Raw genomic sequence first — 9,835 nt, 5'->3', positions numbered from 1 at the left:
GATGAAATAATAAGATCGTCTCGGTTACTAATATATGGTGTTATAAATAATGAAGTTCTTTTGATTCCCATACCATGAAGTTCATTCGGTTTAAGTTGTGTTTCACAAACTTAAGAATGGATATAATCACCTATACAAAATAAAATCTTAAAATTGAGAAATATTTTTAAAAACTATTTTGGAGATTGCAATTTGTAAATAAGTTTTTTTTCCCCTAAGAAAACTTAAGTTTGACCCTATAGTATATAATGCTCGTCATACAGAGGTTCAGACTCAGCATAAGAAATTGACTATTCGATGAATACAAGGATTATTAGACTTTGTATCAGTGTAAATGAACTTGTTACTAGTTATGAGTTTGCATTATACAGGGTCTTGATAGAAAAATTATTTTGATATCTCAAAAAGAAATATTCCAAAATTATGTCGAGATTCATGTTCTTAATATTATATTAATGAGTCTTTATCTAGTAATTATTTTGAATATATCCTGTAACAAAATATTTGAATAAAACTGAATTCAATTTTGGCTAACCTGACCATTGAAGTGCTATAGTTATGAGAAAACACGTTACTATTTTGAAAGAAATAAAATCTGATTACTTGATTAGCCCTAATGGCTTTAATTTTGAAACAACATTTTGAATAGTCTTTGAATGACTATTATGAGATTTGTACGTTACTATTTTGAAAGTCAAAATATAACGTTTGTTTAATTTTAATGGATTCATTTGTTGTCGTTGCTTACTAGCGTATGTCCACTTTTGGACTATATAATTCATTTTACATTCACTTTGAAAAGTGGAGAAAAGGTGTATGAAATAGAAAGTAAAACTCTTCTTCTAAATTACTTTCGGTACTGGGTTTTATTTTGTTTAAGCTTTGTTGTTTCTGCTCCTAGTTATACTAGAAGGGAATGTTGAATTCTGGATGATACATCTTATTTTATTCATCTTGGTCCTTGACACGCCTCAAGCTCAATCTTATTCTCCATAAACCAATATTTTACCAACAGGTCTACCACCCTCCGTGCAGTTCTCAATTGAGAACTTCCTCTTCCTTCCCACTATCAGCCCTCAAAAGACCAATCCAATCAGTCACTAGGACAGAAGGGGATGCTGGATTTAGATTCTGTGGTTCAACTTTTAAGGTTTCTAACATTGAATCTACTTTATTTTTAAAATTATGGGGTTTTAATGAATTTTTACATATAAATTTGTGCTCCACGGCAAAAGTACTGGGTTTAGATAAACCCGGCGGCCATATTCTACATCCACCCCTGACGAGGACGCACATCGTCAGGATATGTTTAAGAAAATTATGGTACAGTATGAGTTGGTGTGAAGTGACTTTCACCTCAGAGCGGGAGCAGTGTACAAATTCAAAGGCATCGGAGGCCCCCCTTACAGCTTTGAAGCAGTAGATGTTGTTCTACTCAAGGCAATAGCAGCCTTAGAACCAGAAGGGCGACCCAAATGTTTGCAGATGAAATCTCCAGCCAATAGAAGCTTTCTCAAATCTACATTTGTCTTCACTCCTAGTCCATTGAGCATGTAAACGACATCCTCCGTAGCCACATTACCCGAGGCACCTTTAGCATATGGACAACCCCCAAGGCCTGATACAGATGAATCCACTGTGCTGATCCCCATCTATCAGGATAAAACACTTCGGTAATAAAGCAATATTTATGCATTAAGGTTCAGAGTGTCGAAGAATACATAATAAGTTTATGCCACTTCCAACAATTAAGTAATTTGCGGAATGACCTAGATACGGTAACAAGATGCACATGCAAAGACCTAATCAAATCAACTTTATGTCCTAAAACTCTGCAATTTTATGCTAACTCCCTTGCCTTCGTGTACACGGGTTTAGTCAATACTCCGGTAACGAGTTTTGAGTACCAATGTACAGAGCTTTGTTTGTGAGCCCCACTACAGTGGCGGGTTGGTATATTTTTCTCATTTTACTCATTTGTCAAGCTATACTCAATTGACAGTTCGTACAACAAATAGCTTAGAAGCTTCAGGACCCACTACCGGTAGATGTGTGAGTATGGGATCATATATAGACTATACTTCGTCGAGGCTTAAGTCAGATATGTCATCATTCGAGCCTTTCTATGGGATGATTACGTTTAGTATTACTGATGCATGGCGATGTAGGGTCGCTCGGATTTACGACAAGGTTAAGAACCAAGCTCGCCTGACATCTGGCTTGTGGGGTGCCGGTCACTGCCCTATGGTTTGGGGCGTGCAACTTGGAACCAGAGCACAATATTTAGGTGTGTCATAGAAATCATAGTGTTGCATCTAGTAGAGTCCTACTTATGGGTGTGTCGCACAACGCACATAATTGTAAGGCTACGATGACATTTACAAAGTTCTCTTTGATTTTAGATCATGTGTTAAGAGTTTAAAGTAGGAATTTAATTCCTATTCATGTCCTTCCGAATGATGAACACACAATTGTCGAGCACGAGACGCCATTTCGGTGGCACAGCTACTCGAGATGTAGCGTAAAAGGTGTCTGCCACCTGTTGTACATCGAAGCCGAGGTCAGGAAGGAGGCTAATGCAGAGGAAGCCGGAGAGCCAGTCATGAAAGCGTTAAGAGTCGTGTTTAGCAGGTTCTAAGGATGACTTCAAAAGGACTAAGTATACAAAATCCTAAGTACGGTTAGATTTGCGACTAAACTAATTGAAGGATGACCATGCTCGTAGCGAGTTGGAAGTCCTTATCACTTGGAGCTGGGATCAGAGAGGATTAGAGAGAGGGAATGAAGGAACATCAGAGCATCTGGGGTCCGGAAAGTTGCTCATGAGAAGTTGGAGAGGGAGAAAGAGGTGGGTTTGGTATCGGGGAGATGCAGAAGGAAGAACCAAGGAAAATGGTGGAAAAGACTTCCTTTCCCCTATTTATATTGGACGGGCCAGAATGACACTACGCAAGCTCATCTATAGATTGTAATCCCTAATCCTCCGGGAGAAAAATATTAACAGGATTTTCTATAGCTAACAAATCCTAAATATAATCCAGCCAGGAGACTCATTTTCTACCAAACTTAACATAATAATCTTTTTTATCTGCCCTTATCCTCTCAGAACCACACACTGAATGACCGCGCAGTTGTTAACATCCTTTTCATGCGATAATTTATTATCAGGATTTTTATTCCTAACAATTCTTTAACAAAAATTACGTTCCAAAAAGGATGACAGAAGAAAATACAATGTTAACTCATGTTTGAAGTGGTACAGAAAATTATTTCCCGAATGAAACAAAATGCTTGAAGATTCTGTAATTAATTAACTAATTCCCCACAGCTTCCCTTCCAAAAGAGGGGAAATCAAAAAGGTGAAGAAAGTTCTTTGGGCCATTCTTGCCAGACCAATTAGCTCGGTGAGTTGTTCCTGTGATTACTAGATACCTTCACTATTTTTCATTTTACATTCATCTTTTTGCAATTTGTTTTCACAAGCCAGCTTGCATAAGAAAAAATTAAGACATCCTAGACCTTTTAACTTGGATCGATACAGTACCAACGGTACAGCAAACAAATGTTCTCACAATGTGATCGAAACGGCCAGAAAAAACATCTGAAAAACTTATCTCACTACAAGAAGTAGAGAAAGGAGATCTTACTTGCAACGAGACAAGAATGTTGGAAAGAGCTTGTCCATAAGTGTCATGAAAATGAACAGCAAGCCTCTCTACTGGGACAACTTGGGTTACAGCGTCAAGCATTGGAATAACAGTACCTAACAAATGGAGAGTTGGAGACAGAATATATGGGAAGATGTAACAAATAAAAGATGGGTTGCTGAAGCAAGGAATGACATTTTTGACAATCAAATCAATTTCACATAAAACCCTAGAAAAGATTGACAAATAGTAAATGTCTTCTTTTAATTTTAAGGAAAACCATTTGATGAACATTCATTGCACTTATGTCAATAGTTCCGGCATAGACAATTTAGTTGAATAACAGATTCATAGATGGCCAATACTTTCATATGGATTCTGCATTGACTTCACAGCCATTTCATCTCCTTATTAAGCAATCGAGATACAGCATCGTGCCTATCATGCGTAGACTTCACAGAAGGTGGAACACCATTGTCTTTCCTATCATGCCTTTATCAAGGTTATCGTGACCAGTACAAGCATTTAACAGTTAACGCTTGATAGATGATATCATATCAATTATTTTAAGGATTATACACTAACTTCTTTCTGTTTCCTTAAAAAGCACCACGTTAAAAACCTTTTTTCATAACCAAGAAATCCCTGAGGGCCCGTGGCACACGGTTCGAAACTCGGTGAATAATGGCTCGCCACTCTCCCCTTCTCCACTTAAATCCCAGGCTTTTGGCTCCGGCAGGGTAACATCGCATTAAAAACTACTTAGCACTATCCTGAGAGTTTTTTTTTTTTTTTTAAATATTTTTATTCTCTTAAAGCCAGAGAAGACCACATTGAAACATAACTTAATATATTCCAGCATAAAGAGTAAGATGTCATCACTATCTGTCACTGGAAATTGAATCTAAAATCCAGCAATTCTACAGAGCAATCTAATTCTATTAAAATGTGTTACTAATTAACTAATAACATAGTAACACTGCACTCTCTAAATAAAGAAAATATATCTTTTAGCTGTCTATGTTGGCTCAGTTGCGTGTAGCTGAAAGTAATCCAGCACTATCTTCTCAAACAAAGAAGTGAAATGCAAATAAAATTCTTCTTCAATTAAGAATCAGAATTACTAACAAGCAATGTAATTTGCTGGAGATTACTAGAATTTTACCACAGGCACAGGATACAGATTCTTCTGGCAGATCAAAGGTACAAAATGGCAAAATGTGAAAGCAGAGAAGATTTAGAATTACCTGGAGTACCAACTCCAATTGTATCACCAAGAGAAATTTCAAAGCAACCCATATCTACCAGTTCTTTAGCCACATATGCAACTTTTGATGGAGACACTGCTCCTTCTACGGGACAGCCAACAACACATGATATATACCTGATAGAAAATAATGATAGACACTTTTTCAGTTAAAGAGATACAACCTTAGTTCTCCAGATAAACTCTCATACAACCAACGAACATATTCCTACACATTACTACCAGTAATTCTAACAAATTTATGACTAGTGCTCGTTTGGAACTTGAAATATGAGAGTTACCTTGATTTGAAGATATATCTAATACCAGAAACCAATTTTTTTTGGAACGTTGAAGTCTAACCACTGAGAAAGGAATAATTTGAGCTCATAGATGTAGGTAGAGTTCAATAATCAGGAAAAGAAAAAAATCACAAATTTGCCACAAATGTTAATCTGGTAAAATTGGAAACGTTAGACCTAATTCCTAGAATATGTAGATATGCTAGAACTCATACCCACGAATGGGGATGGAATGGTCTTTGGCTGCAAGAGCAACATCACGATAACGAGCAAGACTGTCTTCAATGCTACAATTTATGTTAGACCTAGAAAAGGACTCGGATGCTGCGGCAAAAATTGCCACTTCCTTGGCTCCAGCTGCAACAGCTGCTTCAAAACCCTGAAATAGGACCGATGACAATTATGAGCGATCCCCATTATCCAGGTTCCAGTGCGAGCATGAAAATGAATACATATTCAACAAGACATATAATGGAGAGTCTCACTCTTTGCATTTCTATCAGCTTACTTTAAGATTTGGTGTCAAAACAGGTAAGCGGACCCCTGTAAGACTCTTAACTGCTTCAATTACATCCTTTGCATCAGCTAGCTGCAATTTGGTTTTGGTAAATATTTCAAAGAAACAATATCATCAACACTCTAAATAATAACTACATCACTTTGGTAGCTTAAACCTTGATTCTATAGATACTGATTGAGGGATAAGCTGCGACAATACAGTTCATGAACGGCCACACAAAAGCACATTCATGCACATAAATTAAAAGAATCATTAACAAGCCTATCACAAGATTAAGTCAACGGGAAGTGTTTCCATTAATCTCAACAAATTATCACAAAGGCTTATAACTCTTATAGCTAAAATGGAGATGGAAGTTGAAGATTATAAGCTCGTAAAGAATGAAGAAGATTATGAAGACGCGAAACACTTATTCATCCACTGTAGAATCACAAATCAGATCAAGTACAAGTTTATGAATTTGCTTGAAGTTAAATGGTGCATGCCAGAATATTATAAAGATGTGCTACTTTGTTGGAATAGATGAGGAACTAAAAAGGTGACAAAAAGTAGTCGAATAATATACCAGTGGCTATATGGTAGACTAAGTGGAAGGAGAGAAACAAAAGATACTTCATAGGCAAAAAGGAAAAAGTTGTAACTTAAAGCATGATGTTTAGCTCTCTTAACCTATTTGGATAAAAATAAAAATGTACAAGAAGTAGATAGAATGGTTAATTTCATTAGTTCTTTTCACATATTGCTAGTGTACTGAGATGCATATTGTTGGGGTCGTACTACTTTTCCATTGCACTCTCTGGGTGCTACCATAAGGCTCTGACAAGACAAAAGACTCCTAACGAACATTAGACCTAACAAACCTACTAACACGACTAAAACTAAATCATGACTAAAACAATGAAAGTGCATGCCAAAATCAGAAATTTGGTTGATGAACCTCAGAGAATTTATATATATAGAGAAGAACACATTATGCAAGAGAAGGGGGACATCATAAACGGGAGAAGATGTGAGTAGAGAGAGAGAGTACAATTTTGAGTTTGAACTTTTAGTGAAATTGACATGACTTGCAGATATCAAGCAGAATGAACATCCTTCATCATATAGAAGTATGGACTTGATTAAAATGCAACATACAAACAATTTATCAGCGTAAGTATCAACCTTGTTCCAAACCATTTCCAGACATACACTACTCATTTGACCATTTGACATTTTGTAACATTGTTATTGGAAAGCAAAAAGTTAATCGAGCACTTGAACCTTGAAACGAGAAACCTTTCCTAATATCTCTACCTTAGGGAACCAGATCTTTGAGGAACCACATGTTTTCTCCTCAAAAATCCAAAATGAATTACAAAAGCACTCAAAAAGCATTAAACAATGCCTGTCATGGTCATATGGATCTTTGCAAAATAAACAAAGTACAAAAGAAACAACCCTCAAGGGCCTTAGTAATGGTCCTAGCTAGTGAGTAACTAACGACCATAAGAAAAACCTGTTCTCATGATGAAAAATTAACAGTAAAATGACTGAACTGAGGAAAGTTCTTCTCGTTTCACACAGTTGGTGAGGACAAATTAGCAACAAAAAGCACATTATGTAAGTCAAGTATATATAAGGATGACAAATGCAAGATACATAAAGATAATATCCCCTAGGACAAGCAAAATTTTGTATACCTGTGGTACCCACTTTGGAGACACAAAACTAGTAGCCTCAACAACTGGCAGTCCACTAGAAACAAGTAATTTGATAAGCTCCACCTTCACTTCTGTAGGTACTATCGTCTTCTCATTTTGTAGACCATCTCTTGGGCCAACTTCTACTATTTTGACAACTTCAGGGACAGATCCTAAGGACTAAACAATATATTAGATGGTTCCAACATCATAGAGAGAAAAATCAAAGAACTTAGAGCTGATGATCCAGTTAGTTCACATATGTCTAACCCTTACACAAGTTAGGGTCACAAATATTAAAGATCAAAACAGGAAAGCACACTACATGAAATGACATCAAAGATCCACATACACTGACAAAAAATAACATACCTTGTCTTTGACGTCCTTTAAATATCCATGGCTGCTGTAATAACAATTTGACAAAGAAAAAGATCCGATACTCGTTCTAACCACCCTATGATCTTGATTAAACAAAGAATTACATAATGAATCCCTTCTCATTTGTCTTCGCAATTGGAATGCTCCTCCTTCAATGTCATTGCTGCAAGGTAGTAGTTACTTTACTATCAAGAAAAGGTGAAACAAGAAGAGTTGCTTGTCAAAATTCACTTGATGCCAGTAAAACTAATCGAAAGAAAAGCTAAAAGTGAAAACCTTGCACAGTAGCTTTAAAGAACACAGATTTTTTCCAAAACACTCGACTTAAAGTAACTGCAGAAAGACCATTGCACCGAAGTGACTCTATTTGAAAGAATAGCATGGAACTTCTCAAGATTTGTAGAAAAAAGTTTCTGGGTTCCAATCTTCTGATCAAACTGCAATGACACACTAAACAGCTACCTTTTTCTGGACATAATACTTAGATTTATTTTGGAAAATGACTTCAATCTAGCCATGAAAATAGTTTAGTAATAGCAGGGCGAGCTAATAACTGCTAAATGAAGAACCGCAGTATCAATTAATTTGCTTCACTGGTAGATCAGCTCTTTTTTCTAATTTTATCAGGAAACATCAACAATTTCTCTCCCACAGTGTTCTAAAGTTAGTTGTCATGATTTTAACATGACTGCTTCTTTGATTTTTTTCACAGTCATTATGATTCCAACACAGAGAAACTCCAAGTATATGCATTAAACTTAAGTGTTCGTCGATTTATTCTTGGTTGTCACTATAAACTCCAAATCCATGACTATCTGGAATTATGGTGAGGAAACAAATTAAATGGTGCAGGAACCAGCGGCGGAGCCACATAGCTCTAAGGGGTGTCAATCCGGAAAATTACACTGTTTAGATAGGTAAATTTTTTTTAATGTATATATACTATGTGTTGAATCCCCTAACTTTTTAATGTATTCATTTCTTTAAATTTTGACACCCCTTAATAAAATTCCTGGCTCCGCTATTAGCGGGAACAAAATAAATCTTTAATACCTTAGGCTACGAGTAATTCAGCAAACACCACAGCAACAAAATTACTAAAACACATAGAGGAAAGCTTAACATCAGCAAATTTTCTCCAATATCCCAAAAAACACATAATAATTGAAAGAGGCTTTAATTAATAAAAGTTACCTCATATTGATTAGGGACAAAATGTTGTCTGCTTCACTCGTCACAGCAGAAAATGATCGACTTGCTAACAAAATATAGTTCCATCTTAATGTTTTCTTGATGATTTTAGAAGCTAACATTTCACCACTATTTTGATCATTCAACTTCCCCTAATGAATTCCCCCTACCTTCACAAAAACAAACTAAATTACACAGAATTACCCATGATATAAAATATCACACATAAAACGAATTTCACGTATTTAATCTGATAAATTGACAATTACTGAACTGAGTATGTTGAGAAATTGAAAATACATAAATAAACAACTAAAAAGTGACCCAAAAAAAAAAATAGCAGAAAAATTAGCGAACTTTTTCGACGATCCGTTTAGCAGAAGAGCGGATAGAGCTCGTTCGGAAATGATTTTAACAGCTACATATTCGGAAAATAAGTTATTGTTGTATCCGGTAAAAATAAGTATTTTTCTGTAAAAATAAATAAACTATTTTTAAAGTTGTGACCACTACAAGGAGCTGATACTATATAATTTTTATTTTAAGCTAGCGTTTGGCTATAGATTTTTAAACTTGTTTTGAAAAATTTGATTTGGATGAAATTTGGTTTAAATATGAAAATGTATTTGGACATCAGTTTTCAAAACATATTTCCCAAATTTATTTTGGAAAAATATAAAATATGACTTATACCCACAAGTTCTAAAAACTATCACAAATATCCAATAGTATCATTATCAACAACATTCATTAAATTATCACAAACCATAGTCCTGAACATAAATAAATTTGGTACAAAATTATCATTTTTATAATGAATTATATGATACACTATCAGATGACCGAGAAGACGAAACAACATTGTT

General features: G+C 35.5%; 1 protein-coding gene across 3 annotated transcripts; it reads right to left on the bottom strand.

The window, feature by feature from the left end:
* On the bottom strand, positions 1,144–9,434 carry LOC109227926 (hydroxymethylglutaryl-CoA lyase, mitochondrial-like). 3 transcript variants are annotated; one of them, XM_019393122.1, is made up of 9 exons: positions 9,327–9,434; positions 8,973–9,139; positions 7,770–7,941; positions 7,398–7,577; positions 5,704–5,784; positions 5,411–5,574; positions 4,895–5,031; positions 3,648–3,763; positions 1,144–1,652 (listed from the first exon to the last, which is right to left on the bottom strand). In XM_019393122.1, the coding sequence occupies exons 2-9, from the start codon at positions 9,089–9,091 to the stop codon at positions 1,404–1,406; spliced, it is 1,218 nt and encodes a 405-aa protein (XP_019248667.1). In that variant the 5' UTR covers positions 9,092–9,139; positions 9,327–9,434; the 3' UTR covers positions 1,144–1,403. The 3 variants fall into 3 exon arrangements, with proteins under 3 accessions (XP_019248667.1, XP_019248672.1, XP_019248662.1); XM_019393127.1 differs by having other exon boundaries at positions 8,973–9,135; positions 9,327–9,425; XM_019393117.1 differs by having other exon boundaries at positions 8,973–9,424.

Source organism: Nicotiana attenuata, chromosome 1, assembly GCF_001879085.1.
Source record: "Nicotiana attenuata strain UT chromosome 1, NIATTr2, whole genome shotgun sequence".
Classification (NCBI taxonomy): Eukaryota; Viridiplantae; Streptophyta; class Magnoliopsida; order Solanales; family Solanaceae; genus Nicotiana; species Nicotiana attenuata.
The sequence above is the reverse complement of the archived record's forward strand: the minus strand, read 5'-3'. Positions and strand labels throughout refer to the sequence as shown.

Bases quoted from the DNA above. Each gene is read 5' to 3' on its own strand.
- LOC109227926 (XM_019393122.1), bottom strand. From the start codon at position 9,091: ATGTTAGCTTCTAAAATCATCAAGAAAACATTAAGATGGAACTATATT. The intron at 7,942-8,972 runs GTAACTTTTATT...ACTACCTTGCAG, and splicing joins TTGTCCCTAATCAATATGAG to CAATGACATTGAAGGAGGAG. The intron at 7,578-7,769 runs GTATGTTATTTT...TATATTGTTTAG, and splicing joins TAAAGGACGTCAAAGACAAG to TCCTTAGGATCTGTCCCTGA.